The sequence below is a fragment of the Bos javanicus genome, chromosome 25 (assembly GCF_032452875.1).
Source record: "Bos javanicus breed banteng chromosome 25, ARS-OSU_banteng_1.0, whole genome shotgun sequence".
Classification (NCBI taxonomy): Eukaryota; Metazoa; Chordata; class Mammalia; order Artiodactyla; family Bovidae; genus Bos; species Bos javanicus.
Window position 1 is genome coordinate 36,454,875 of NC_083892.1, and position 23,934 is coordinate 36,478,808.

A 23,934-nucleotide genomic window follows, 5' to 3' on the forward strand; every position below is an offset into this window, starting at 1 on the left:
TACTCCCGCGCGCCCCGCAAACCGACGCGCGCCTCGAAGCCTCTCTAGGCTTCCCGGGGGACTTCCGCATCGTTATTGTTGGTCCCGTCGCAGCCCGCCGTTCTGTCACTTCCTACGGGCCTTCTTCGCGCGGAAACCGGCGCCCCCGCTGGATCGCGAACCGCAGAGGAGTTCGGCGGCCCCGGGTCCGAAGGCCACCGCCCGCCGCCCGCAGGCGACTCATCCGGGACAGAGGGGCGGCATGGAGGCCGAGGACTTCCAGGAGGAGCTGACCTGCGCCATCTGCCTGGACTATTTCGAGGACCCGGTGTCCATCGAGTGCGGCCACAACTTCTGCCGCGGCTGCCTGTGCCGCACGTGGGCGCCGGGCGGTAGCCCCGTCCGCTGCCCCGAGTGTCGGCGGCCGTCGGCGCCCGCCTCGATGAGGCCCAACTGGGCCCTGGCCCGGCTGACCGAGAGGATGCGGCGCCGGCGCCTGGGCCCCGTGCCCGCGGGCCTGTGCGGCCGCCACTGGGAGCCGCTGCGGCTTTTCTGCGAGGATGATCAGCGGCTCGTGTGCTTGGTGTGCAGAGAGTCGCAGGAGCACCAGGCCCACACCATGTCCCCAGCCGACGAGGCCTGCAGGAGCTACCGGGTGAGCCGGCCGTTTACGGGGCTGGGCTGCCGGTATATGCCCTGGGAACCTTTAGTGTATGCACTGGAGGCATAAACCTACCCTCACCCCGACCCCTGACAGGCTCAAAAAAGTGAAGACACTCACAGATCAGAGCTGGAGTTTAAAACTGGAATTGGGAGGGCAGTGAAGGCTCAGTCATCATCGCAGAACTTTCCAGGGACTGGCCTCCCGGCAGCTCGGTCATCCTGAGGGGTTATACACCGGTGCTGTCCAATAGAAACAAAAGGAACCAGGCACATCTGTTATTCAAAGTTTTTCTAGTGTTGACATGAAACAGGTGATGCTAATTTTAATAACTCATTTATCCAAAATATCCAACATCGATATGAAAATTATCAATGAGATATTTTAATTTTTTCATGACAGGCCTTTGAATATGTGTGTGCTTCACATTTACACACATCAGTTTGGGCTCTCCATGTATCAGGAACTCACATGGCTAACGGATGCTGTATTGGACAGTACAGGTTTTTGCCTACAGATGTCATCAACAGCTGATGATTTGGGAAAAGCCTGGCTTGGAGGGATAAGCCTAGATTTTGTTACTAGCTTCATCAGTTGGGAAAATCACTTAATGTTTGAATTTGGAGATTCTCTGTTCTACTTATCTTATGGGTTAAGAAGCTTCAGTTAAATAAATTAGTTTATCATACTCTGTTCCAGCCACACTGGCCTTCCTGCTTTTATTTCAAGCCTGTTCTCTCTCTCTACCCATACCTTCTGTCCTTTAGATCCTTTTAGATTTTAGCTTGAAGACCTTCCTTGATCATCCTTTCCAGACTAGCCCCACCCCCTTCCATTACTGAAGGTGTCACTCCAGTGGTCTCCATCTGAATTGGTATCTAGTAAGTACTCATTAAAAGCATGAATGTAATGATACAAAAAGTGTATTGTAAACTGTCAAATGCTGTTCATTTTTATCAGCTGACTATAAACAGGAAACATGCAAAGTTAGACTGCTACTGCTGCTGCTAAGTCGCTTGAGTCGTGTCTGACTCTGTGCGACCCCATAGACGGCAGCCCACCAGGCTCCCCTGTCCCTGGGATTCTCCAGGCAAGAACACTGGAGTGGGTTGCCATTTCCTTCTCCAGTGCATGAAAGTGAAAAGTGAAAGTGAAGTCGCTCAGTCGTGCCTGACCCTCAGTGACCCCATGGACTTCAGCCAACCAGGCTCCTCCCTCCATGGGATTTTCCAGGCAAGAGTACTGGAGTGGGGTGCCATTGCCTTCTCCAAAGTTAGACTAGAAAGTATATATTCATTTCTTTATTCAGTAGCCTTTATTGGTACTTCCTGTATGCTAGGCATTGTTCTAGACTCTGGACATAAATAGATGAGGAAGACGTGGGTCTTGTTTTGTAGGGGATGTAAGCATATAGACCGGTAATTTCAGTGTATGTGAGTTATCAACATACAGAAGGTCTGAGATTAGAGGCATCAGACAGGAGTGAGGATCACCTTTACAGGGGACTGAAACATGAGCCCGCTCTTGATGGATGAGGTTGTTCTTTGCCTTGGGAGGGGGGCACATGCGAGGGAGGTTGGTGGGAGCTGAAGCTGAAGAAAGAGACAGGGTCTGCGTTGTGGAGGATCTTGTTCACTACACTGAAAAGCCTGAGTTTTCTCTTCCAGCAAATCGGGATCATTGAAGGACTTGAAGGCAAGGGAAGCCATGATTGGCTCTCAGCTCTTTGTTTTACCACGTTCATCGTGACGTCCACAGGGGATGAATGCAGAAGAGCAGTTAGGCTGTCGGTGCACCATTTGAAGCAGGAGGCCGTAGGGCCTGAATCAGTGCAGGACAGGGGTCCTGGAGAAGAGGCGGGTGTGGGTTAACTGAGTAACATTGTGACTAATTGTAATGATGGGTCGGGAAGAGAGAGGAGTCCAGGACCGCAGTCCGGATGTCTGGTGCTCACTGGGGACACGGTGAGAGTGAAGTAACTGTGACATGAAGTCCAGGGAGAAGGGACAGGAGGCAGGGGGCATAGGAGACTAGAAACACAGCATTTTAGAATTATCAGTCTATCCTTTTTTTTTTTCCCTTAGATTATTTTGTTTTAGATTCTCTCTCTATATATTAGATTATATATTTATAAGCTTTTGCTTTAAAAATTTTTTTATTGTTGTTTAATTGGCTGTGCCAGGTCTTAGCTCTGGCACCTGGGATCCTTGATCTTGGTTGTGGCATGTTCGATCTAGATCCCTGACCAGGGATTGAACCCGGGCCCCCTGCATTGTGAGCACAGAGTCTTAGCCACTGGACCACCAGGGAAATCCCCAGGATTGGTCCTTTTCTGCACCCTCTTCTGTGTAATCACTGCTCTGTTTACCCACCTCCATCCCCACCCCAGCTGGTGCTTGTGGTAAAGAACCTGCCTGCCAATGCAGGAGACGGAAGAGATACGAGCTGTATCCCTGGGTGGAGAAGAGCCCCTGGAGGAGAGCATGACAACACACTCCAGTATTCTTGCCTGGAGTATCCCATGGACAGAGGAGCCTGTGGGCTACAGTCAGTAGGGTCTCAAAGAGTCAGACACGACTGCACTGACTTAGCACATACACATCCCCGCCCCGAGTTAACTTGAAAAACATTGGCTTGCTCTTGGGTAAAGCTCCCCTGTTTCCACCATCCCATTCTCGGCACGTGCACTGTGTCATAAGTGTTGGCGTTCGCTAAGTCTGTGGAAAATCCCCCCGTCTGTGCCCACACCTGCGCTCTGCAAACAGTGTGCTGGACGCTTTCTCTTAGGATCTGACACCTGAGCACCGCGTCCAGGAAACCTGCTTTGATGAATTCCTAGCCCACTCTGCTTGCTCTCTTGGGCCACAGCAGTGGCTCAGGATCCACATTAGAGCCACCTGGAAGCACTTTTAAGACATTCTGATACACAGACAGGATAGAGGACCTTGGGCCTACATCTTAGTGCCTTCACTGAGGAGAGTATTCAGAGCAGAAGTTGCCTTTAATGGAGTCGTCGATGGTGGGAGAGAACGAGAGAACACACAGAGAGAAATAACTTCATAAACTTCAGGGAGCAAAGTGTTTTTTTGGAAAAGGCTTCCAAGCCCAGCACCTCTTTACTTCAAGCCAATATTTAGTCTGTTGACTCTGCTATTAACTCATTTAAGAAATATTTGTTGAACCACCCGTTTTGTGTCAGATGCTGTCCTATAGTGCCAGACCCAGAAAAGGAGTACAGTGATGAAAAGACCATGGAGCTTACTGTAGTCTGGCTGGGGTGGGGGTAGGAGGTAAACAGTAGACAAAGAAATAATCACAGATGATAATATGTGCTATGAAAGACATAGTGTGCCACGCCAGAGAAGGGACGAGGGCTCTAAGAAGGGCGCAGGCAGTCTTCTCTGAAGAGATGACATTTCAGGTGAGGCTTGATGGAACTATCAGAGGAACTGTGGGGAGAACATCCCAGGCAGTGGACAGCAAATTCAGACCCTGAGGCTGGGAAGAGCGGGACATCCCCATGACACTGAAAGAAGAGCGGTGCGCCCGAAGCATGATCAGCAAGGGGAAAAGTAGCGCGAGATAAGTTGGGAGATGCAGGCAAGAGTGGCGATCTGTCGGACCGCGAGGTGGCTGAATTTCCTCAGTGATGAGGGAAGCCCTTGGAGAAGCTCAGCAGGGGACTGACGTGACTGGACTGGTCTTAGAAGATGATTCTGGCTGCCCCGAGGACATTGGCTGAGAGACGAACAAGATTGGAAATAGGGAGACCGGTCATGAGGCTGCTGTATTGATAGCTGTCTGGACAAGAGGTGGTTTGAACAAGGAGGTGGCTGGGGGTGGCAAATAGGCAGATGGGCCGATTTGACCTGTATTTTGGAGGTAAGACCTATTTGCCTGGATTGGATGCAGAGGTTACAATGATTGAAATTCACAAAACCTCAGAGCTGGCATGGTGTTTAAGAAAAGAACATCTATCGTGGTTGCCTTCATCTTCTAGGTAAGGAAGCTGCAGCCTAGGAAATGTGTGAGACTGACTTAACCACAGATCTATAGCTAGTTGACGAAGGTCTAGACTGAAACTCAGATCTGATTTGAAGTTTCGTGTCGTTTAAACTACATGATTACAAGTCAGAAAATGTCTTCATTCTATAAAATGGATGTTCTTTTGTTGTAGTTCTGTATAAACACAAAAGTCTGAAGTTAAATGAAGAAAAAGTGATTTTTTTGAACTTGTGGGTCTACCCAGCTTTGAAATGCTCGGTGTTGCCCTCCCGCCACCTTGTGGCAATTTCTGTTACTGCAGGGAAGAAGTTTTCTAATCTCCCCAAAGGGTTTGCCCAGGGGACCTCTTTAGCTGCCAGGATACAGAAATGCATAGGCAGCGTCTTGGGTAAGGGGGCAGCATAATTCATGCATACTGGAATCGCTAAGGGCTTTTAAAAATGGAATCTTCTTAGCAAACAAAAGTGAAAACTTGAAAAAAATTTCTTAGTCGCATTCAGAGGAGCTGTTTATCTCATTAGAGGCTTCACACGCACGTGAGGTTTGACCCTGATGTGTGCCGTCTCTAACCTGTCTGCCTCTGCCTCTAAGGTCCTGCCTGACATTCTGCTACTAGCTGCTCACCCTCTGCAGCTTTACTCTGTTAATTCTAATTGGCTCGATTTTTTAATAGCTGATTTGGGTGTTTTAAATTACAAAAGGATATATGCTTCTTGTAGAAATCCAAACAAAACAAGTTTATTAAATTTCTAGTTCTCCCTCTGACTCCCTCCACCATTCCTATTCCCTAGAAATAAGCACTGTTAATAATACCTAGTTATATATCTTTCCAGATTATTTTCTATTCAATTATAAGCATACACAGTTACACAGACACATGTATATTTGTTCTTTTCAAAACAGAATTATAGCGAGAGCTGAAATTGATGTACAGTATCAGTGTATCATAATTTAATAATTCCCCACTGATGGATAATGAAGAATGCTGCAATAAACATTCCTATATATATAATTTTTACTAGTGTTTTATTGGATATTCTTATTAGAAATAGGATTATTGCATATTTTAAATACTGTTAAATCTTGCCAGTTGCCCTTCAAAAAGGTGGGAACTTTAAAAAACATTTTTATTTATTTATTTTAATTGTAGGATAATCACTTTACTAGATGGGATCTTTTTGTTCTCCTACCATTATGGTGCCAGAGGTCTTCTCCCTTGCCAGTACTGGGTATTTATTAATTTTTGTCTACTTAATGAGCAAACTTTATGTAGTGTTTTGATGACCTGAGAGCAGACTAGTTCTCGTGCATTAACCTGTGGTCATCTTCAGCATCTTCTCAGTCTCATGTTTGGCCGAGGTGACTTTTAGCTCTTGAACAAGGAAGATGCTGGAAGAGATGATTTCCTACTTAGGCGTGTTTCTTCTGCTGGCAGGAAAAACTTCTGAACACTCAGTCTAGTCTGACAGCCAAGATGAAGAAAGTCATACATTTTCAGGACACGGAAGTGAAGAATGCTGCAGAGTGGAAGGTAATAGCAGAAGGAGCTGGGTATTTCTTGCCCTTTGTCCTTTCAGCCTGAGGCTGCTCAAGGGCTTTGGCTGGGAAGAGCTCACAGGGTCTTATCAGTTGTCAGGCTGACAGAAAAGGAAGAATTGATCTCTCCCGTGGCTTTGGACCACACGCGTTCCACACCCTTCATCCTCAGACCTCAAGGGTGGTGCCCCTTTCCTTCCTGTAGTCCTCCTGGGTTGGCTTCTGAGGTGGGTGTTGATTTGGGTCTATGGCATTGTGGAAAGCAAATGAACTTTCCCCCCAGAGCTGTTGTCCAGTTGGGAGGTATGATGTGGGTACGCACCTGTATGTCTGAGATTTACCACAACTACACACTAGGTGTTCTGAGGGCTAAATTAAATAATAGGTGTGAAAGTGCATTTTAGTTTGAAAACTATACGAACAAAGCATGACAATCAGTAGTAGAAACTCAGATACTACGAAGAACGAGTTAATACTATAGTATGAAGATATCAAGCAGGCATAGAGAAAGGAGTAGAGGACATTTGTAGGGGGTGAGCAGGAGCTTTTCTGGAGGAGGTGATTTGAATGAAAGGATTGTGGACTATTGGGGAGTCCCATGCAGGGAATTTAGGAGGAAGGACCAGGCAGAGAGAGGACTGAGCTAGTCTCTTGTGGCTGCAGGAGAAGATGAAGAATCAGCGAATGAGAGTCATCGCGGAGTTTGCAAAGCTGCATGTCCTCCTGAATGAAGAAGAGCAATTGTTTCTTCAGGGACTGAGGCAGGAAGAAGAAGAGACAAAGAAGAAGCAAAGTGAGAACATATCTAGGCTCAATCAAATGATCACTTCCTTGAAGAAGCTCATCCTGGAGGTGAAGGAGAAGAGCCAGAGCTCCACCCTGGAGCTGCTCCAGGTGAGACCAGCAGGGAAGGGCATAGTCTCTATCTTTATCGAATTGTTAACATCACTAACTCATCTCCCTCTTGTCTTTAGAGCTGAGTGTCCTTCCTGGTAAGTGGGTTTAGTAGAAGACATGTTTTTTTCTTTTGCTAATTGTGTTACTATTTTTATTATATAATTAAAGAGTCAAAGATTTACTTTCCAAGGGAAATTAATGTGAAGTTTAGGTTTGATGAGCTCAGGTAATATGAGATACTTAAATTCCAAGAACTGTCTAGAACGTTTACAACTTGCTTGAGCAGCGAAGTTCCAATTCCATATTCAAACATATATTATAGCAGAATCTTTGAAATAACACATTTTTTTTGTATATGAATTCTTTCATTTAGGATGATGATTTTGAGGTTCATTTATGTTGAAGCATCGTATCATATTTGCATTCCCTTTTTATTCCTGAACAGTATTCCACTGCAGAATATACCTCATTTTGTATACCTGTTCACCAGTTGATAGACATAACCCAAATGTTACTATAAAGGGTTCTGCCTTAATATTTGTCTGCCATTCTTTGTGTGGACATATGTTTTCATTTCTCTTGGTTAAGTAGTAGGAGCAGAATTGCTAGGCTATATGGTATATCCCTTGGACTGCAAGGAGATCCAACCAGTCCATTCTGAAGGAGATCAGCCCTGGGATTTCTTTGGAAGGAATGATGCTAAAGCTGAAACTCCAGTACTTTGGCCACCTCATGCGAAGAGTTGACTCATTGGAAAAGACTGATGCTGGGAGGGATTGGGGGCAGGAGGAGAAGGGGATGATAGAGGATGAGATGGCTGGATGGCATCACTGACTCGATGGACGTGAGTCTGAGTGAACTCCGGGAGTTGGTGAGGGACAGGGAGGCCTGGCGTGCTGTGATTCATGGGGTCGCAAAGAGTCAGACACGACTGAGCAACTGAACTGAACTGAACTGATGGTATATTTATATTTAACTTTTTAAGAAACTGCCTTTTTCCAAAGTGGCTGAACCATTTTATATTCCCACCACATCCTCATTAACACTTGTCTGTGATTGAAAGAGTGTAGATGGAGAAGTAGACGGAGAGCCAGGAGACAGCTCATGTCATAGTGCCAAAGGAGGAAGAGGAGGGTTTCAAGGAAAGGATGGGTCAACATTGTTAAATAGGGCAGAGGGCTCACACGAAAAAGACTGCCCTGTGTTAACCCTGTTGGGCTTGGCAGCGGGAGATCATGTGTGATGCTCACAAAAGCAACTGACAGAAAAGTAGCTGCTCACCAAGTTGAGAAACAGATCTCACGGCGAGGGTACATAACTTCTTTCTTTCTTCTCTTCACAGAATCCAGCAGAGGTGTTGACTAGGTATGAGCTCTTTTCTGCTTATGGGCGGTTGAGTAGATTGTAAAGATACAGGCCAAGCAGAGGGGTAAGGAGGCCTGGGCCCCACGGATCAGTCTGGGCACTGATGTGAGGGGACCGAGGGGGAGGAGTCCTGCTTGCTTGCACCAGGAGGAATAGGAGAGTAGTCTGAACTCTGGGCTTGGAACCTTCGGTGGGAGTTGAGGGTCTTGGCCGTCCTGTTTGTCTCCTAAGAAGAGCAGCCTTCTGTGCTTTTCCTAGGTGTGAGAATCAGGATGTGAACTATTCCTTTGAAGACCTAACGGTGAAGACTGTGTGCCGGCTACCAATGATGAAGGAAATGCTGAAGCGATTCCAAGGTGAGCAGAATTTCAGGGAGTTGGAGCTCAGAGAATGAACATTGAGAGGAGTCTGAAAAGGAAGGAGAAAGCAGAGCATGCAGCCAACAGGAGGGTCAAGAAAATGGTAAATAACTACTTAGGGATAAATGGATATACGCTTCACTGAAGAACCATCCGTTTAAAGGTAAAGGACATTAGGATGTTAAAGGTACTAGTTACACAAAAAGAAAAGGACCTATTCTTTCTAAGAACGCATGAGCAAGTTGGAGAGACAGACACATCACTTAGTGCAGTACCGTGGGGCCCAGTGTTTACCAGTGGTATGAGTGAAATATCACAGAAGCGCAGGCTCTCTGCTGGGGCAAGGTGAGGAGGTTTTCACAGCACAGGTGTCAGTTGTTTGGGACTTTGAAGGATAAGTAGGAGTTTGCCAAGTGGAAAATGAGAGGCGGCTTCCAAGCAGAGGTGGCAGCATGAGCTGAGATGTGGAGAAGATAGAGGGGAGGGTGTTTGATATGACTCAGTGTAAGGTGCGGACGGGGAAAGGCAGGAATAAGCTTGAGAAGATGAGTGTAAGAACGACTGGAGGTAAACGGACTGGATCTCCAGAGAAGTACCAAGGCCTGACATGACATGAGCTGCATTCTCAAGAGCACATCCCTGATCAGGAGCCATGTTGTAGATGTCCACTTCCAGATAAAGCGAAGTGACAGGGGACTGGACTTACTCTTGAGATGCAGTTGACCAAAGACACCCAAAATAGGCAATACATGAAACAACAGTTTTTAAAACACTGAACATCAGGCAGTGAAGGACAGTGATACACGGGAATGTGAACCGAATGAGCAGAGTCCTACGATGGCCCCAGCCTCCAGCCTTGAGGGTTTCCAGGCCACCTCAGGGAAGGTAACACAGGGGGAGCCAGGTGGACTGCCTCAGTTGAGGAGTGGTGCTGAGAGTCAGAACAAAGCAGTGGGAGTTTACAGAGTGCTGGAGAGGAGAGAGCTGGACAGGGAGAACCCTGATGGTTTACAGAGACGTCCTGTGAACATTCAGCGGGGGACTGATCAGCACGTGCTTGTGAAGAGCTACCTGAGGTTAAGGGAATTTTCAAATTGGTTAGAAGGAACAGTTCCTGGTGCTCGCACAGGGCCAGGAGCAACGTCTGTTCCTATCAGCCCCTGGAAAGCTCTTAATTCATGGGGCACTGGGTAGAGTACTCAGGAAAATCTTGCCTCATCAGTGGAGATAATTAACCCTCCACTGAGCACTACTTTGGACCCACTTTACATGTCAGGAAAGCAAGACCCAAAAGGATGAAATTTATCCAAGTAACTGCATCCCAGGACAAAGCTCAAGAAGATGGATAGGTATTTTAAAAATGAGTCCCCAAGAATGTACAGTCACAATGTGGCATCCCATCAGAAATTACCAGGCAGGCAAAAAGGTAGGAAACATGATGTGATGAGAATAATCAATTGAAATTGACTCAAGATTGACCAAGATGGTAGCATAAACATAGAAGGACATTAATGCAGTTACTGCAACTATTTTGTAAAGATGCATATTGTGGACATGGGAGATATTCTGGAGATGAAAACTGTGAGATGAAGAATAAGCTGGTTGGGGCTAATAGGTGATTGGACACGAACTTGAAAAGATGGAGCAGTGAAAACTATGCAAAATGAAACAGAGGAAAAAAACTTAAAAAAAATGAAAGCCAGCTCAGTGAGCTGTGGGTCACCTTCATGCAGCCTTATGTCTGGTAATGGATCCCTCAGGGAGAGCAGAAGGATGGGGTGAGACAGAAAATCAGCTGGAGAAACAGTGACTCAACTTTCCAAATTGGATGAAAACTGTAAGCACACACGTCTAAGAAGTTCAGTAAGTTCTAAATGAGAAAGATGATGAAAACCACACCAAAACCAGTGATACAGAGGAAATTTTAGATGCAACAACTGGAAAAGGACACGTTACATACTATGGAACAAAGATAAAGATGACATCCCAGGACTCATTGGAAGCAGTGCTAGTGAGCAAGAACTTTAAAAGACTGAAAGAAAAAGACTGTTTACCTAGAATTTTATTCCTGGCAAAAATAGACTTCAGAAACAAACGTGAGATAAAGATGTTTGCAGATGTACAAAAACTGAAGGAGTTTATCACACCAGCACTGTAAGAAATGTTAGCAGAAGTCCTTCAAGCAGAAGGAAAATGATACTGGATAGAAGTCAGATCTATACAAAGGAATAAAAGATCTTCCAAAATGGTAATGTAAAGAAATATCTATTTTTGTCATTATTTAAGTCTCATTAAAGGTGATAGGGGTGGCTAATGCCTGTGGTAATTTGATTGGGGTATAAGGTACTCAGATATTTGGTCAAACATTGTTTTGGGTATTGCTGTTAGTGTTTTTAGATGAGGTTAACATATACTGGAATCAAGATTGCCGGGAGAAATATCAATAACTTCAGATATGCAGATGACACCACCCTTATGGCAGAAAGTGAAGAGGAACTAAAAACCCTCTTGATGAAAGTGAAAGAGGAGAGTGAAAAAGTTGGCTTAAAGCTCAACATTCAGAAAACGAAGATCATGGCATCCGGTCCCATCACTTCATGGGAAATAGATGGGGAAACAGTGGAAACAGTGTCAGACTTTATTTTTCTGGGCTCGAAAATCACTGCAGATGGTGACTGCAGCCATGAAATTAAAAGACGCTTACTCCTTGGAAGAAAAGTTATGACCAACCTAGATAGCATATTCAAAAGCAGAGACATTACTTTGCCAACAAAGGTCCATCTAGTCAACGCTATGGTTTTTCCAGTGGTCATGTATGGATGTGAGAGTTGGACTGTGAAGAAGCTGAGCGCCAAAGAATTGATGCTTTTGAACTGTGGTGTTGGAGAAGACTCTTGAGTGTCCCTTGGACTGCAAGGAGATCCAACCAGTCCATTCTGAAGGAGATTAGCCCTGGGATTTCTTTGGAAGGAATGATGCTGAAGCTGAAACTCCAGTACTTCGGCCACCTCATGCGAAGAGTTGACTCATTGGAAAAGACTCTGATGCTGGGAGGGATTGGGGGCAGGAGGAGAAGGGGACGACAGAGGATGAGATGGCTGGATGGCATCACTGACTCGATGGACGTGAGTCTGAGTGAACTCCGGGAGCTGGTGATGGACAGGGAGGCCTGGTGTGCTGCGATTCATGGGATCGCAAAGAGTCGGACACGACTGAGTGACTGAACTGAACTGAACTGAACATATAAATCAGGAAACTTGAGGAAAGCAGATTGCTTTCCATAATGTTGGCAAGCCTAATCTAGTCAGTTAAAGGCCTGAATAGAACAAAAGGGCTGCCTTTCCCCCGTGAACAAGGGACTTTTACAGCAGACTGCCTTCAGACTCCGTCTGCAGCTTTGGTTCTTCCTGCCTTGCGGAAGGAACTGGAACATTAATTTTCCCTGGGTCTTGCTGCTGTTACACACCATGGATTTGGACTTGCCAGTCACCATGATCACATGGGCCAGTTCCTTCTAATCTCTACAAGTACGCACACATCCTATTGGCTCTATTTCTGTGGAGAAGCTTGACAAATACAGTGGTTGTTTAAACAAACAGAAAATAATATATTCTTTTATTTTATAACAATAAGAACATGAATGTTGGGAGGGGAGAAATGAAGGTATACTGTTATACATTCTTACATGTGAAGTGGTATAATATCACTTGAAGGTAGGTTGTTAAGTGAAAGGTGTACCTTTGTAAACTTTATGGCAACCGCTGGAAACAAAGTTATAGCTAATAAGTCAACAAAGTAGATAAAGTGGAATCATTATTATAAAAACACTTGGTTAATCAGAAAGAAGGCAAAAAAGAGGAAAGAAGGACAGGTAGAAAATACAGCAAGATGATAGGTACAAACCTCATCATATTAAACATAAATGGTCTGGATGTCCTGATTAAAAGGCAGAGACTGATTGGACTGGATTAAAAAAATGCAAGACCCCACTAACTATATGCTGCTAGAAACACACATTAAATACAAAGACCCATACATGTTATGAGAAAAGATACATCATGCTGCTGCTGCTAAGTCACTTCAGTCGTGTCCGACTCTGTGTGACCCCATAGATGGCAGCCCACCAGGCTCCCTTGTCCCTGGGATTCTCCAGGCAAAAACAGTGGAGATACATCATGCTAACATTAGTCAAAAATCTAATGGTTATGTTATTATCAAATAGATTTCAGAGCAAGGAATATTACCAGAGATGAAGAAAGTCATTTCCTAATGATAAATGGGTCAGTTTATCAGGAGGATATAACAGTTCTAAACATTTACACAGTTAACAACAGAGCTTCAAAATATATTAAGCAAAAGCTAATAGAGCTGCAAGGAGAAATAGACACATTCACAATTGCAGTTGGAATTTTCAATACCTTTTAAAAATAAATTTTAGAACAAGTAGACAGAAAATCATCAAAGACAGACTGAATAAAACTATCCGTCATCTTGACCACCCTGTTATTTATAGAATACTGCCCCAAACAACAGCAGAATACACATTCTTTTTGTGTGTACATGGAACATTTTCCAGGGTAGAACAAGGTGGGCCATAAGACATCAGTATTCAAAGGGCTTCCTTGGGGGTTCAGATGGTAAAGATGCAGGTCTCCCTGCAATGTGGGAGACCTGGGTTCAGTTCCTGGGTTGGGAGGATCCCTTGGAGGAGGGCATGTAACCCACACCAGTATTCTTGCCTGGAGAATCCCCACTGACAGAGGAGCCTGTGGGCTACAGTATTCAAAAGGATTCAGGCCATGCATAATATGTTCTTTGACTACAGTGCGTTTTGAAATCAGTAAAAAAAACAAAAAGCTTTGATAAGTCCCCAAATGTTAGGAAGCTAAATAACACACTTCTCAATAATCCATGAGCTAAAGGTGAATCAAAAGGGAAACTAGGAAGTACTTTGAACTGAATGAAAAGGAATTTGTGGGATACAGCTAAAGCAATACTTAAGGGGAAATTTATAGCACTAACCACATGTAATACAAAGGAATTTCTTAAACCAGTGATACCAGTTTCTACCATAAGACATTAGAAAAAGAAGAGCAAATAAAGCCCTAAAGAAACAGAAGGATGGAAACAATTAAAAATCAGAGCAGGAATTATTGCAACAGAATACAGAAAAACAACAGAAAATTAGTGGAACCAAAAGTTGTCTCTTTGAGAATTTAAATTTTATTGAAATGTATTTTAAGCAGAATGACTGGAAAAAAAAAAGACATATTACTAGTATCAAGAATGAGAGAGGCATCATTACTACAGCTTCTGTAGATGCTAAAAGGATAATAAGGAAATATTACGAGCAACTTTATGCTGATAAATCTGACAGCATGAAAGAAATGGACAAAGTCCTTAAAAGACTCGAATGACCAAAGCTGACTCAAGAAAAAATAGATAACTGGAATAGTTTTATTCATGTTATAGTTAGAAACCTCCCAAAATGGCTTCACTGGTGATTTCACCAAACATTTAAGAAATATTTATTCTATACAAACTCTTAACAAAAAATTGAAGAGACTATTCCCAACTTGTTCTATAAGACCTGCATTCAGTTCAGTTCAGTCGCACAGTTGTGTCTGACTCTTTGTGACCCCATGAATCGCAGCACGCCAGGCCTCCCTGTCCATCACCAACTCCCGGAGTTCACCCAGACTCATGTCCATTGAGTCAGTGATGCCATCCAGCCATCTCATCCTCTGTCGTCCCCTTCTCCTCCTGCCCCCAATCCCTCCCAGCATCAGAGTCTTTTCCAATGAGTCAACTCTTCGCATGAGGTGGCCGAAGTACTGGAGTTTCAGCTTTAGCATCATTCCTTCCAAAGAAATCCCAGGGCTGATCTTCAGAATGGACTGGTTGGATCTCCTTGCAGTCCAAGGGACACTCAAGAGTCTTCTCCAACACCACAGTTCAAAAGCATCAATTCTTTGGCGCTCAGCTTCTTCACAGTCCAACTCTCACATCCATACATGACCACAGGAAAAACCATAGCGTTGACTAGACAGACCTTTGTTGGCAAAGTAATGTCTCTGCTTTTGAATATGCTATCTAGGTTGTTCATAACTTTCCTTCCAAGGAGCAAGTGTCTTTTATTTTATTTTTTTAAATTTTATTTTATTTTTAAACTTTACAATATTGTATTAGTTTTGCCAAATATCGAAATGAATCTGCCACAGGTATACCTGTGTTGCCCATCCTGAGCCCTCCTCCCTCCTCCCTCCCCATACCCTCCCTCTGAGTCGTCCCAGTGCACCAGCCCCAAGCATCCAGTATCGTGCATCGAACCTGGGCTGGCGACTCGTTTCATACATGATATACATGTTTCAATGCCATTCTCCCAAATCTCCCCACCCTCTCCCTCTCCCACAGAGTCCATAAAATCACTGCAGATGGTGACTGCAGCCATGAAATTAAAAGACACTTGCCAAGGAGCAAGTGTCTTTTAATTTCATGGCTGCAGTCACCATCTGCAGTGATTTTCGAGCCCCCCAAAATAAAGTCTGACACTGTTTGCACTGTTTCCCCATCTATTTCCCATGAAGTGATGGGACCGGATGCCATGATCTTCGTTTTCTGAATGTTGAGCTTTAAGCCAACTTTTTCACTCTCCTCTTTCACTTTCATCAAGAGGGTTTTTAGTTCCTCTTCACTTTCTGCCATAAGGGTGGTGTCATCTGCATATCTGAGGTTATTGATATTTCTCCCAGCAATCTTGATTCCAGCTTGTGCTTCTTCCAGTCCAGCGTTTCTCATGATGTACTCTGCGTATAAGTTAAATAAGCAGGGTGACAATATATAGCCTTGACGTACTCCTTTTCCTATTTGGAACCAGTCATTACCGTGATACTAAAATCAAAGACATTACAAGTAAAGCGAACTATAGATCAATGTCCCTCATGACACAGAAGAATTTGAAAGAAAATTTTAGCAAGTTGAATTCAATAATGTATAATACATCACAATTAAATGGGATTTATCGAAGAAAAGCAGGTTTGGTTTAATATTTGCAAATCAGTGTAATTCACCACATTAGCACTTTAAAAAAGATAAATTTGATCACCTCAGTAGATGCAGGAAAAAGAAACCTTTGTCAAAATCTAACATCTATGTCAATTAAGAAAAAACAAAACACAGCTCTCAGCAAACTGAAGAGACATGGAGGGTTTGGGAGGGAAGAGAATTAGGAGGCAGGCCAGGGAGAAAGTTATAGACACATTTGCTGAAGGTCTGAATGTAGACAATGGTGATGGGAGAGGAAGGAAGAACCCAAGGGATCATCTCAGAGGTAGAACTGATAGGACTTGGTGATTCATTAGCCAGCGAGGGTCAGAGGGGAAGAAGAATCAAATAAAGTTAAGATTTCCAAGGATGAGCATTTGGGTGACGGTCATGTCCTTAAGCCTTAGAGAGCAGAGAAAACAAGATGTGTGCTTGTGAGGGGGGATTAGTCTCAAGAGAAGGGAGGGGACTTCGAGGCTCTGAATTTGGCTTGAGTTACCTGCTGGGGGCTTGTGGAGATGCCCAGCGAGCCACGAGAAACAGTAGAGAGACCTGGGAGGACACCCGTGTGTTCCTGTACAAAGAACCAGCCAGGTGACAGCCTTGGTGCTGGTACGGATTCAGCACGTTGGTATTTATTATTGTTTCTTCAAATTTTATGCTGATGGTGAAGACTTGGGGCCGTGGAATAATAAGCTCCCATTTTCTAGGCTGTAGTCTTTGAGAGCTGAAGGGAAGTGAAGACTTCAGGTTGCTAATGCAAACTGCACCTTGCTAGTCCAGCTGAGGAGCAGTTGAGGGGCAGTGAGGTGTCTCGTCCCTAACAGTACTTGATAGGAGGAGAAGGATGGAACTGAAGCCGGGACAGATGGGCATTTCTGGAGCAGGGTTAGTGGTCAGCTCTTCATCACTGATCTCAGCTCTCATTTTCTCTGCAGTGGCTGTAAATCTAGCTGAGGACACTGCTCATTCCAAACTTGTCTTCTCCCAGGAAGGGAGATACGTGAAAAACGGAGCATCAACCAGTTCTTGGCCACTGTTTTTTACAGCATGGAGCTACGCTACCGGATGGAGAAATCCGCAGAGGACCACAGGCTTTGTGGAGCGATTTCAGCATTTACCCTGTGTTTTGGGGAAAAATGTTTTCACTTCAGGGAAACATTACTGGGAAGTTGAGAACCGAGGCAGCCTGGAGGTGGCTGCAGGGGTGTGTCAGGAGGACATCATGGGGATCCCTGGTGGCTCGACAATGTGCCCCAAGGCGGGAATCTGGGCAGTTGGCTGGAGCTCTGCTGGCTTTTGGCCCCTGACAGGCACCTCCGTGAGTCCTACCAAGCGAGAGCCAGCTCTTCAGCGGGTGGGAGTTTTCCTGGATCACGGGGCTGGGGAGGTCTCCTTCTACAATGCCGTGGACGGGGAGCACCTGCACACGTTCTCCTGCTCTTCCAGCTTGCGCCTCCGGCCGTTTTTCTGGTTGAGTCCATTGGCATCTGTAGTCATCCCCCCAGTGACTGGTGGGAAATGAGGTGATTCTCTTCACCTTGTACCGCAGGCCGGGGATACCCATTGCTTGGCCCTTATCTTTGACTTCATGCGTTTCCATCCTGGGTGGTTCATTCAGATTCCAGCCTCATGTTCTGTTCAGGCCCCTGCATGTCCTGTGTGTAGGCAGATGTGGAAGCCCCTGTGGGGTACCTTTCCGGTAGCCACTTGGAGCACTTTTTCCTCCCTCTCTTCTGCCTCTTCCTAATTGAACTGTTTGGGAAGTGTACTCCACGTGCTTCGGGAGAGGCAGGCCCATGGGAGGGAGTCCTGGCCAGTGAGGTCGGGTGGGAAATCCTCCAGGGTGCTTCTGGGGAAAGTTCTTTAGCTTTTAGAAAGAGATGTTTGGGAAGACATAGCTCGTCTTCTGACGTCAGCAGCTGTACTGGAGTGAGAGGAGCATGGTAACTGTGGAGCAGGAAGGAGAAACGTGGTCTTTGTTGGCTTCATGAAACGGTTGGAATCTCCCTAATCCCGAGTTTCTTGTTATATGAGATTGTTGCTCCTTATTATGTGAGGCGGTTTTGGTTGCGTTTTGGTCATTTGCAGGCTGACGCGTCCTAACCGGTGCTGTTGTCACACGGCGCGGACATCCCACAGTGTAGCACAGTGTAGGTTTCTCTCACTTTTTTGCCAAAATTTGACAGATTTATAGACTCTCTTCCTGTTCAGTCATGTGCTTCCTTTTCTTTCCAGTAAGTACCAGTATTGCTCCTTCTGGACGGGAAGGCTGGGGCAGCGTGCCCTGCTCTGCTCGTGCTGTTCCTCTCACCTGGCCACGCCTCTGCTTCGAGTGTTCACTGTGCTTTCCCCTTGTCGGATCCGTATACTGTGTGCGCAGGGTTATTAACATCATCTGGCAAATGCTGGGAAATACTTAAGTATTTGCGTTGGGCTAGCCTCTTCATGTAATGCCCCATGTGACTTCCACAGCAGAGATGGAAAATTAAAATTATTGCTAATAACCACCACTGCTAACCATTGTAATGTGTTTCCGCCTCGACTTTGAATAGATGTTCTGGCAATAATTTAACACGGCTTCTTACAAAACGTCCAGCCCCCTCCCTAACCCGTCTCCTCTGCTATGTCCCTGCCCATCCTGGCTTGTCTCCTTTTTCAACCTGAGCAGTCCTCCTCATTCAGTGATCTCTGCTGAGTTCTCCTTAACTCTCTAAGATACTTGCTCTTATGAGTTGATTTCTGTCCTCCAAAGAAAAGGATATGTTGAAGTCCTAGCTGTGAGTGTGACCTTATTTGGAAATTAAGATGAGGCCATTAGCGTGATGGCCTGAATGGGAAGGAAATCCAAAAGAGAGGGGACATATGTATACATATAGCTGATTGCCTTTGTTGTCCAGCAGAAACTCACACAACACTGTAAAGCAACTATACTCCAATAAAAATTAGTTAAAAAGATGAGGCCGTTAGGGTGGGTCCTAATCCAATATGACTGATATCTTTAGAGGGAACCTCGTAAACATAGACGCTCACACGCGAAAATGCCACATGAGGACAGAGGGAAGATGGCCGTGGAAGAGGCTGGAGTCATGCTGCCCCAGGCCGGGGAATGCCTAGGGCTGCTAGAAACTGGGAAAGGCAAAGCAGAATCCTCGCCTTGAAGCTTCTGAGGGAGTTGGCCCTGCCAGCACCTCGATCCCAGACTTCTAGCCTCCAGGATTGTAAGACGGTAAACTCAGCTCTTCGCCAGGGAAACTGTAGCTCTGGGAACGGCAGTGAAGCCCCCAGAAGACAGTTTGGCAACCACTGTTTATCCTGCGCCTTCTCAAAGTGACCTTTTTTTTCTGGCTGTGCTCTCAGCTTGTGGGATCTTAGTTCCCCAACCAGGGATTGAAGCCAGGCCCTTGGCAGTGAGAGAATGGAGTCCTAACCACTGGACTGCCAGGGAACTCCCTCGAGGTGCTGTTGACCATCTCCGATGTTAACCGAGCCTTTTTCCCCTGCCCCCAGAATCGGTGGGTACATGCACTGGTGAGTAAGCTGCCCACTCTGTGTGGCCCTGGATAAAGTTCTGCCAAAGTCTTTTCCTCTGGAGGCCAGCCTTTGTTGCGGAAAGCACTGTGCACAGATCTCCTGGGATTTCTACTCCTCCTCCCCTGCCTAAAGCCAGGAGGGGATCGTTCTCAGCTTTTCACTCTGAGAATCTGGTGGGGTTCCTGGAGGCAAAACCCAGGAAAATAGGCAGCTCTCCCAATACTGCAGCTCCCCCAAAGCTCCCCACACTCACCCACCAGCAATTTGTCAAAACTGTCATTAAGTATGCCCACTAGGTTATGGCTCCAGTAGATTTTGGTTCTCTGTTGCTGGGAGCCGGCGAGAGACATTCCACTCGTGACAAAGGTCATGAGGAAGGAGGCTTGGCATACGCAAAGGCGGGATCGAGCCTCAGGAGTCCCCCCGGATATTCTCGAGCATCTACCCCCAAAAAACCAGAGTCTGCCTACTTTATTGCTTTGTGCTCTCACCTCTGACTTTACTGGGGGCTGTCCCCTACCACCATCTCACTCTCTCTGTCAAAGAGTTAACTTACAGCTCCAATTAATAAAGTTCCTGGGCAACTAGGAGTGTTTAAATCCAAACCCCTCAGATGGCTCTCTAACTCACCTGACAAGTTTACCCGGACTCCTGCAGCTATGCATACGATTGTTTACAGTCTCCCAGCCTCCAGAGGCACGGGAAGCTTAAGATATTCAAATAGCTTAGAGCCTCTCAGAGAGTTTAAAACTGCCAGTATAAAACTAGTAAAAGATTTCATTGATGAGCCAATGTTTGTTGCCAAGTTTCCACATCCCCTGAATTGTATCCTTGAATGTGTATTAATATAGTTGGTATGTAGAAAAAATAAGTAGTGGCCTTGGTGTTAGTAACTTTAGACCCTTAAGGTAATAAATTCTTTCCTTTGTTGTAAACCCATTACACATCTGCCCTATAGGAATGCAATTTTATCTTCGGAAGATAGCGCCAAACCTTAAAATAATTACTCCTAGAGAAAATAAGTCTTTGTTGATAAGTCTTTGTCAAGAGTCATAAAATGTTAATAGGCCTTCTGGCCAGAAGATGATGTAAATCACCTAAATCATTTGTATATGATAAATTTGCAGGAAAGAAACCCTGGTTTTTGATAAGGATCAAAGACTGCTGACTTTGCATCCCCTATTATCCTCTATGTGTAACTTAGGGTATATAAGCCCCTGTTGAAAATAAAGCTATGGGCCTTGCTCACCAAAGCTTGGTCTCCCCATGTCATTCTTCCCCTTAACTTCCAGCTGAGTCTCCATCTGGAGCGCGGATATCCTCTGCGACCATTTATTTGCCTGGGCTTCTAAGACCCACTTGAGAAGGTGTCTAAGTGGGGCACCTTCCACTATTCGAGAGGGCGCCTGCGGCCTCCGTGGTCAGAGCTAACCTGGTGTCACGGGTTATATTGATTTTCCACGTAAACCAAGTTACTCAGCTTCTTTTCTCCACTGAATTTTCCTACTGAGCTATCCTCATTCTATTATTCTTTATATCTTTGGTGAATAAATAAATAAATAGTCGCCGACACCGTCTCCCCTTTGATACCCTGGATCAGCCGGGGCTGGACCTCGGCACTCTGTTCAGCAGATCTCAGCTTCGAGTCTGTGGACTGGTCTGTCTTTCCAGATTTTGGGGTGCAAGTTTGCCGTGCAACCTCAGTTCTCTAATTGGCCCCAAAAAAGTCAATGATTTTCAGTCTTTTCATCTTTTTCACGTCATAATGATGTGTTATGATTTCCAAATTCTTTACATGTTGGAGCTGAAACTGGAAGTATTCTTTTATAATATTAAAATAGGTGGCTCGTAGAGCACTGTAATGGTTAGTTTTATGTGTCAGCCTACCTGAGTTAAGGACACCCAGAGAGCTGGTAAAACATCTCTTGGTGTAGCTGTGAGGGTGTTTCCAGAAGAGATTAACATTTGAATCCACAGACTGAGTGAAGAAGATTGCAGTCACCACTGCAGGTAGGCATCGCCCAGTCAGTTGGGACCTGAACAAAAAGTCAGAGGAAGGGCCAATTTATTCTCTGTTTTAAGCTGGGACGTTCATCTTCTTTTGCTCTTGGACATCAGTGCTCCTGGTTCCCAGACCTTCAGACGTGGACTGGGACTTACATCATCAGCCGTCTGATTCTTGGGCCTCTGGACCTCAACTGGAGCTTATGCCATCAACTGTCCTGGTTCTCAGGCTTTTGGACGTGGACAGAATTAAACCACCAGCTTTCCTGTGTTTTTAGCTCTCAGCAGATTGTGGAACTTTTTGTCCTCCACGAGCACAGGAGTGGCCAATATTAGTTCTGTTTTACTGAAGAACCATGACTAATACATCCTCATATAGTTGAGTCCTGCTTTTTTTTCTAAACAGTCTATCAATTCTTAACTGTTCCTTTTAGTCCACTCACCTTTAAAGTTACTATGTATAGTTGGATTAAAATATACCATTTTGCTAGCTGTTTTCTATTAGTTTCATTTCTTCTATTTCTTTTTTCCCTTTTCTGCCTTCTCAAGTTTTATTATTTAAAAAATAAAGTTGATTTTATCTCACTTATTTTTTGTACTTCTTTTGAAAACTTTGAGTCATGCCATAGAGTTTACAGTGTACATTTTGAAAAATCTGAATCTACCTTCCAATAGTATTATTTCATGTGAGGTGAAAGATTTGAAAACAGTGTCACCTCGATTCCCAGTCCTTGTTCCATTTCCTCATAGTTTCACTCTTAGGTATGCAATAACCACCCAATACATTGTTACCATTAATGCTTTAAACACTTGCTTTAAACATCTTTCTTGGGTGTGCTGAAAAATGTTAAGGTGGTATGAAATGACCAAAAGGAGTAGAAAAGAGAGACAATGGAGAAATCCAGGTAACTGAAGAATCATAAGAAATTTTGGAAAGGTGTTTGTCATGGAATATCCATACTGATGACCTAGAAGGGATCGGTATTCAGGAAACCAATAGAGACTCTCAGGAAAGAGAAAATCGGAGCTCCTCTGGAGTCTGGTTGCTGGGAGTCCAGCCCTTAATTCTTGGTGACCTGGGCTGTTTTCAGGGCTGAAAGAAAGAATGCAGGACATGGGTGATTCTGAAGTGGGAGACTTCCTGAGTCAGAGGGACCATGGTCCTTTGAATAAACCTGTTCTTCCTCACAGTTTTGCCGTTAACTGGTGTCATGGTGTAGACCTACAGAATGCTTATACACAGGTCATCTCATTTTTGGTTTCTCATTCAGCATGATGCACACACTTTCAAGTCGTGCTTCTTTATCCATTGTAAAAATCTCTGGCTTTTGGTCTGAGTCTACTTTCAAACAACATGTCACTTTGTGGGTACTGAAAGGCTTTTTAGTCTTCACTCAATGAAAATTGATATTTTTGAATTTGCTTCAATTTCCGCCCCCCCCCCCCCCCAGAACTTCCCTGGTGGCTCAGTGGTTAAGACTCTGTGCTCCCAATGCAGGGGGCATGGGGTCAGTCCCTGGCTGGGAAACTAAGATCCTACACGCTGTGCAGTGCAGCCAAAAATAAAAATTAAAAACAAGTTTTTCCTTTCTGTTTTTTTTTCTTTATTACTATTTTCCTGCCTTCTTTTGGTTTAATAAAATATTTTAAAGTTATACTGTATTTCAGTTATTGGATCTTTAAAGAGCTATACCTAGTTTAAAAGTAATTTTAAATTTGATACTTTGGTTAACTACTTTTCAATACAGTGGAGAAAATTATAAGCCTTTTCAATAAGTGGTTTTTAGAAAACTGGATATACACATAAAAAGGAAGAAATCAAGTCCTTATCATAGACCACACACAAAAGTCAACTAAAAATGGCTTAAGTAGTTAAATGTAAGATCCCAAAGATAAAAATTCTAGAAGAATAGAGAAAAAGCTTGAAATTGGCTTTGGCAATGACTCCTTGAATATGACCCCAAAAGCACAGGCAACAAGAGCAAAAATAAGAAAGATTATATCAAACTAAAAAGCTTCTGCACAGCAAAGGAATTAATCAACAAAATGAAAAGGCAGCCTCCAGAGTGAGAGAAAATGTTTTTGAACCATAATCTGATAAAGGATTAATAACCAAAATATATAAGAAATTCCTACAACTCAAAAACAAGATTAATAAATGACCTTATTAAGGATCGGCAAAAGATCTGAAGAGACATTTTTCCAAAGAATATTTTTAAACCACAATCTGATAAAGGATTGTGCTCAGTCACTCAGTCATGTCCAGTTCTTTGTGACCCCATAGACTGTAGCCTGCCAGGTAATATCAAAATATATAAGGGATTCCTACAACTCAATATCCAAAATTAAATGATCTTGTTAAGGATGGGCAAAAGATCTGAAGAGACATTTTTCTGAAGAAGACATTTTCCCAAAAACCATTTACAAGAAAAGATGCTGAACATGAACAATCATCAGGGAAATGCACATCAAAATCACAAAACTCACACTTGTTTGGATGGCCGTTGTCAAGAGAATAAACAATTATGACAAACAGAGGTCCTCAAAAAA

At 44.4% G+C, this 23,934-nt stretch overlaps 2 protein-coding genes and 1 non-coding gene across 3 annotated transcripts in view; 2 read left to right on the forward strand and 1 right to left on the reverse strand.

Annotated features, from left to right (window-relative positions):
- Positions 1-20,633, forward strand: TRIM4 (tripartite motif containing 4). Its single transcript, XM_061402609.1, has 6 exons — positions 1-634; positions 6,081-6,176; positions 6,845-7,075; positions 8,421-8,443; positions 8,702-8,799; positions 16,785-20,633. Exons 1-6 carry the CDS (start codon positions 242-244, stop codon positions 17,369-17,371), a joined length of 1,428 nt encoding a protein of 475 aa, XP_061258593.1. The 5' UTR covers positions 1-241; the 3' UTR covers positions 17,372-20,633.
- TRNAV-CAC (transfer RNA valine (anticodon CAC)) lies at positions 2,878-2,950 on the reverse strand. The gene has a single exon. It is a non-coding gene; the product is annotated as a tRNA-Val (tRNA).
- LOC133238306 (olfactory receptor 2AE1) overlaps positions 18,888-23,934 on the forward strand; it is a 17,408-nt gene continuing 12,361 nt past the window's right edge. Inside the window, exon 1 of the mRNA XM_061401236.1 lies at positions 18,888-18,984. Within this exon, the coding sequence (XP_061257220.1) occupies positions 18,888-18,984 (97 nt within the window). The remainder of the gene's footprint in view (positions 18,985-23,934) is intronic.

Excerpts from the sequence above, each read along its gene's own strand:
- TRIM4 (XM_061402609.1), top strand. The coding sequence starts at position 242 with ATGGAGGCCGAGGACTTCCAGGAGGAGCTGACCTGCGCCATCTGCCTG. Across the intron at positions 6,177-6,844 it reads AGAATGCTGCAGAGTGGAAG|GAGAAGATGAAGAATCAGCG; the intron begins GTAATAGCAGAA and ends TTGTGGCTGCAG. Across the intron at positions 8,800-16,784 it reads AATGCTGAAGCGATTCCAAG|TGGCTGTAAATCTAGCTGAG; the intron begins GTGAGCAGAATT and ends TTTTCTCTGCAG.